Source organism: Phalaenopsis equestris, unplaced genomic scaffold, assembly GCF_001263595.1.
Source record: "Phalaenopsis equestris unplaced genomic scaffold, ASM126359v1 Scaffold000741, whole genome shotgun sequence".
Classification (NCBI taxonomy): Eukaryota; Viridiplantae; Streptophyta; class Magnoliopsida; order Asparagales; family Orchidaceae; genus Phalaenopsis; species Phalaenopsis equestris.
In genome coordinates, this window is record NW_018165181.1 from 1 (window position 1) to 6906 (window position 6906).

Genomic DNA, 6906 nt, shown 5'->3' on the forward strand with positions numbered 1-6906 from the left:
CCACAGCTGCGCCAAACAGACCGTAACTTGATCAAAATTTTAAAATATCTTATTAGCCTCAACTATTCTATATACCACATTTACTTTTTTCTCTAAAACCAAAGCATACTATATGAACCAAAAAAAATTGTAACTTAAGTATTGAATATGAAATTCACAAAATACTTTACCAAAAGATTTGTCTCCACAAAATGAAGTGGAGTTAACAATTAATCAACTCACAAGGTATGAGATTGTAAATCACAATGGTAGAACAGAAATAAAACAATTTCAATCTTCCTAACGCCAAACTATTACTCATACAAGCATGACAAGAAAGCCAAAATCCAATCCCAACCAAAAAAATTGTATCACTACTTTTTTCAAACGGAATGATACTTGAAATGCATAATTGTTTGCAATGATTTAACCAAGCATGAGTAATATTTAGCGATTATTAATGCGAACAAGGGAACATCAATCAAACAATTAAGGAAGATTTACAAACATACCACTTAATTTCAACGTATTTACTATGTAACACGTAAATTTTATTTTTTTACATAAACACCGCCTTACTTATGCATGAAAAGGTGCATTTCACTTATTAAAAGTTAAAATAATAGTATTTTTTTGTGATGTAAAAGATTTGCGTGGTATAAATGTAAAAAATATCAATTGATAGGTATGCATGTAACCCAACAATTAATTGACACATTCCGCCAATGTTTTAAGAATTCATAGGTATGCATGCCAAACTATTACTCATACAAGCATGACAAGAAAGCCAAAATCCAATCTCAACAAAAAAAAATCCTATCACTATTTTTTTCAAACGGAATGATACTTGAAATGGATAATTGTTTGCAATGATTTAACCTAGCATGAGTAGTATTCAGCAATTATTAATGCGAACAAGGGAACGTCAATCAAACAATTAAGGAAGATTTACAAACATACCACTTAATTTCAACGTATTTACTATGTAACACGTAAATTTTATTTTTTTACATAAACACCGCCTTACTTATGCATGAAAAGGTGCATTTCACTTATTAAAAGTTAAAATAATAGTATTTTTTTGTGATGTAAAAGATTTGGGTGGTATAAATGTAAAAAATAAAATGGTGGTATAAATGTAAATTTGGGTGGTATAAATGTAAAAAATAAAATTTAGGTGTCGCACGTAAATACATAAGAATTGATAGGTATGCATGTATCCCAACAATTAATTGACACATTCCGCCAATGTTTTAAGAGCCAACTCTGGTGCTCAACCTCATGGCATTGGAGCACCATTCAGAGATCCCAAGTTCAACCATAATGACATAATCATGTTGATGGTATTCATAACATTAAAAATAATAAAAGATATACCGAAAAATCATTGCCAAACTCAATAAATTGGGCCAAAGTTTGCGCAAAAGACAGCAAAAACAAAGTTAACACTTCATAGCGTTAAAAGTTAAGAAAAAGGAGAAGTAAACATAACAATTATGATGCTGAACGAATTGAATTGGATGTAAATAACAAAACAACCTTTTAACCATAGAAATTAGGAGCATTTACATAAATAACACCCAATTCCTATGTATTTACATATCTAATGAGAAAAGTGTCAAAATGATCTCCCGGCTCTTAGCAAGGGAGTCATTTAGTCCATGAATTTATAAAAGTGTCAATTAAGTCTCAAACTATTTTAATATAGGTTGAAATAGTCCCCAGTAAAATTATTTCAACTCCCATTAAAACAGTCGGAGAACTAATTTAGCATTTTTGAAAACCCTATCTCTTCACTTCATATCTAACACTTAAATTTTAGCTTTTACATTTATACTACCTAAATCTTTTATATCACTTCAAAAATACTGTTGTTTTAATTTCTAAAAAGTGAATACACCATTTCATGCATAGGCAAGGTGGCATACATGTAAAAATTGAATTTAGGTGTGAGACATATAAATTCATAAGAATTAGCTGGTATGTATATAAATCTTCCTAGAAATTAATAGTTACCAAACACTGTGAACAATCATAACCATAATCAACAGCCCCACCAAAAACTCACTTCCATGAACACAACAAACCATGGTTAATATTCAAACAATGATAATCGGATACCTCATTGTTCGGTCGGCCATAATCCACCGGGTCTCTTCCTGTGATGGCCTCCAAAAGTACAACCCCAAAACTATAGATGTCACTCTTTTCATTTAAAAGTCCTGTATTTGCATATTCAGGCGCTACATAGCTGCAAATAAAAGAAAAGCTCAACATCTATTTTCTATATAATTCGAATGAAAATATTTAAAATCACAGCTAAAGCTTTGATGATTTCAAATGATTCTGCAGGATAAGAAATATGGCACAGCATACCCAAATGTTCCCATAACTCGAGTCGTGACATGGCTTTTTCCAGCCCCGAGAAGTTTGGCTAAACCGAAATCTGATACTTTAGCATCAAAATCATCATCAATCAATATATTACTGGATTTTATATCCCTGTGAACCACTTTTGGTTCGATGGCCTCGTGTAAATAAGCAAGTCTGACAAACATAAACAATGCATCTAAAATCAGAAAAAATAAAGGGCGTTTTCATGCATAACACCCAATTCATATGTATTTACACATCTACACCTAAACTTTGTTTTTTGCATTTGAACCACTCAAATCTTTCATATCACATATAAAATACCACCATTTTAACTTTTAAAAGGTGAAATACGCCTATTCACATTAGGTAAGGCGGTATGCATGAAAAAATTGAACTTTGGGTATTAGTTGTGTAAGTACATAGAAATTGAGTGGTATGTATGTAAATCTTCCAAAAAAAAAAACCTAATTTTGTCAAAAGTGGCATAAAAAGTTATGTAACAATCTACAAAGAGAACCAATAAACCATGAAATTATGTCATATGTTTTGGACAAAGTGGCTTACGCCTTTGCAGTTCCTAGGAGAATCTTTACACGAGCATCCCACGTGAGAGAACCCCGCTGGCGCAAAGCTCCATGAAGCCACTGCTCTAAGTTTCCATTATTTACATACTCATAAACCAACATCCTGAAATTTCACACTTCGCATTAGGAAAAGCAATGCAAATTCCAAAATTATATGAAATAAATACAAAAATCCAAAGTTGAAACTAAAATTATACATGAAAAACTTAGAATCATATCCCCAAAGTTAGAAAAGGGTGTATGAAGAACAAAAATTATACAGACTTTATTTTAGCATTTTTGTCAAATTCAACTCAATAATTGTGGAGGAACAAACATAAATTTATACATCAAGAACTATGTTAGATCGTGTCTCACCTTTGAGTGCCTTCCACACAATATCCCAAAAGCCGAACTAAGTTCTTGTGACGAACATGACCAATAGCCTCTACTTCCACTCCAAATTCCTTCTCAGCCTGTCCCCTGCAAGTCATAAAAGCTTCAATTAAAAGATGGTAGAAATCCATAGGCATATTACTTTTTTCTTGGAAAATTTATATACGCAACACACAACTCTTACGTATTTAGATATCTCACACCTAAACTTTCATATTTACCTACAAAGCATTTGGAGCTTTAAACCCCTGCACGAAAAGGAGTATTTAACTTTTAAAAAATGATAATCGTGTTATTTTTTTATGTGATATTAAGGAATTTAGTGCTATGTGTATAAGTATAAAGTTTAGGTGTAGACATGTAAATACATAAGAATTGTGTTCTATGTATTTAAATGCACCATTTTCCTCCTGCAAATAAGAGTACTGATTGCAATCAAAGGACACGTCAAATAAATATGCAAAAGAAGGCCATGCAAAATTACAAATTGTTTAGCAATCTTTTGATAGCCACGGGAGTTCCATTGATGAGACATCCACGATACACAATTCCATATCCACCCTCCCCTATAACATTTTCTTTCGAAAAACGATTGGTTGCAACTTCCAAATCCCGCAAAGTAAACCAATGCCCCCAGCCGAGATGAGAAAACTCTGGAAGGCCCGTCAAAGGTGAAGGAGCAGTTATCGAATACGAAGAAGCTGGTTTGCAAATAGTATTTGTTTCCAAATTTCCTTCTTCGCCGGACTGTGAACCTGCTTCTCTATCAGTGCGACGAAATGAGCCTGAGTGACTACTATCACCGGCATGTTTTGATTTACCCAAATTCAAATGGAGCATGACCTTATCCGAACCCTTATCATTAGATTTGTCGTGAATAGTTAGAAGGATCCCCTCTTGTGGTATAAAATTATCAGCCGAGACTTGTTCCACCCTCACCTCCTTAATTTCCTTAGAAACAGTCGGAATTTGGGTTGCTGGGAGGTATTTCAAGGAAGTTCTAAACCTTTTGCGACTCCGAACAACAAGGCATAATACTAGTATAGAAAGAACGCAAAATATTAAGACTCCAACAGCTATTCCAATCACAACCCAAAGCTTAAGGCCGAAAACATCGGTTTTTTGCGAAAGTTGGCCATTGAGAGAACTTCCAGATGATGACATGTTTTTTATTGCAAAATCCTGCAAAATTAAAGAATATATAATACTTCAAGAAAAGAACAAGGATGAATTTTAACAACACTCTAAGCAAAACCATGCATGATCTGCAAAAATTCCTTAGAGCAACTCTTAAACATGAAGCCAGATACATAAATAGCCAAAAATGCCTATCAAGCTTGAATATAATGTTGAGAATGATGACTAATCTGTAACCCTGACAAATAGAAACAATCTAATAATGCCTATAGATTAACTTGGGGCATTTACAGTGATAGCATACAATTCTAATGTATTAACATTTCTCAAACCTAAACTTTCATATTTATATACACAGCATGAAACATGAAAAATTCAGCTTAAAAAAATCATCACAAATTCAAAACTTGAACAGCAGAGCGGAAGTGAGATCAGTAATCACCGATTAGATCACCGCCCCCAAATAATAAGAATGTTAGAACTCATCTCTTCAAACTCCAATGAAGAAGAAAACTTAACTAAATAAGAGAGAAAATCTTCCCAAAAACCACCATCTATCCCAAATCAGAACAAGATGATAACCCTATGCACAGAACCAGAATCCAAACGACATTCAACATTGTAATCAGGCCAGGATTACAAATCGAGCATCAAAACTCCATTTTTCTTTAAGCAAATCAATCTAAACTTCGATTCAACTTACCTTAACTACGATTAACTCGATCTGTTGTGTTGAACCTCGCCCTTATACCCCTCTATAGAGAGAAGAATAAAATATAGCTCAAACTGAGTGTGGCGGAAGATTCGGTCCCATCTTCTCCGAAATGAACTGAGTTTGTCGGTCGGACCAGTCAGCACTGCTATTATACGGTTGGTATGGGCTAGTGTAGAGAATGAGAAGGAGATGGGACCGCCGAGCTAAAATTAGTTGGAGGTTCGGGATTCAACAAGCAGGAATTCCACAGAGAAACGAAACCCTAACTCAATATTAAAGAGAGAGAGAGAGAGAGAGAGTTATGTGGAGTAAGAAGAAAAGGCGTTATCAGTAGTAGGTGAAGATGGGGAAGATGACTTATCAGTGCAGTAAAAGTACCGTAGAGAGCATCACGCAATTAAACCCTAAAAATAGAATTTTTTTTAAGAAAAAAAAAATTAGATATTTAGAGTTTTCATATTTAAATATGATATTGAAATTACGTAAACTATTTATTTACATTTGAATGTGAGAGATTACCGAATGAGGTTTCATAGATAGCTCTGCATTAGTCCTGAGGCATGACTTATTTATATTTTAAATTTTAATTTTTTTTATTAAAAAATAATTTATCATTTTCTTATATATATTTCTAAATAAAAAATCTTTGTGATTTTAGAATCTCAACATAAATACATCAACTTCAAGTGTGTTGGATTCATATTTGACAATTCATAAAGCATATGTGCTATGGTAGTAAGTCATAGGTGAGCATAACTTTATTAAACAATATGATTTTATTAAGCCGTATTCTAAATTTTATTTATTTATTTTGGAAGATTTACATATATACCATTCAATTATTATGTATTTACAAATCTAGCACCTAAACTTCACTTGTACACACACACCAGCTTACATATGCATAAAAGGTGTATTTTTAGTTTTTTTTAAAAAGAGCTATAATGGTGGTATTTTTTATTTGATACGAAAGATATAAATGGTATAAATGTAAAAAAGTAAAAGTAGGTGCTAGATATATGAATACATAAGAATTGAGTGGTATATATGCAAATGCCCCCATTTATCATGAGCTAGGCCTTTTATCTCCTATTATACATAATCACAATTTATGAAATCACAAAATTTCTCCCTCTCTCTCTCTCTCTCATGCTCATAAATAAACTTCAATTAAATAATCTTTTTCTCTGAAAAAAAAATATATTTAATATGCAACAAATATGTATGCCAAATGTATGGATCGTAATCTTAAGGCCCGTTTGGGACCGCGCTTTTTGCAGCTTTTGATTGCGAAAAAAGAGAAGAAGTGTTTTAATATTTCGAGTGTTTCGTTGGTTAGGGTTGTAGCAAGTCAAACGTCGAAACTTAAGAGGGGGAAGGAGCTTCGCGACTGGAGCTCCGTTGTGATGTGCCTTTGTTGTCAGTATCTCTTCAGATTTCTAATAATCTCACTCTCTATCCTCGTATATACTCTCGCCTCTGTTCTCCTTTGTCACTTGTATCGTTGGGGTTGAAAGTTGGTTTCGCTCCCCTCTCTCCCTTCAACGTCAATCACTTGCTACAACTTTTCAGTGAAGTTTTATTCTCTATGGATTTTTTTTGTGTTTCATTCACTGCCTGCCTCTTTGATTCTTGTTCCTTTTGTGAATTTTGTTGTGTTCTTGATTTGCATATATATATATATATATATATATAGCTTAAGGTATATATATATTGATGTTTGTTGATCGATTAACTTGC

At 33.1% G+C, this 6906-nt stretch overlaps 1 protein-coding gene across 3 annotated transcripts; it reads right to left on the reverse strand.

Moving 5' to 3' along the window:
- Positions 1-2100: 2100 nt before the first annotated feature.
- LOC110030610 (probable receptor-like protein kinase At5g18500) lies at positions 2101-5526 on the reverse strand (the record flags this gene model as incomplete). 3 transcript variants are annotated; one of them, XM_020733405.1, is given in 6 exon segments in its annotated part: positions 2101-2230; positions 2356-2526; positions 2920-3042; positions 3297-3401; positions 3799-4496; positions 5170-5526. In XM_020733405.1, coding segments are annotated over 5 exon segments (1209 nt in total), but the record flags the coding sequence as incomplete, so codon positions are not given.
- Between the last annotated feature and the right edge of the window lie 1380 nt (positions 5527-6906).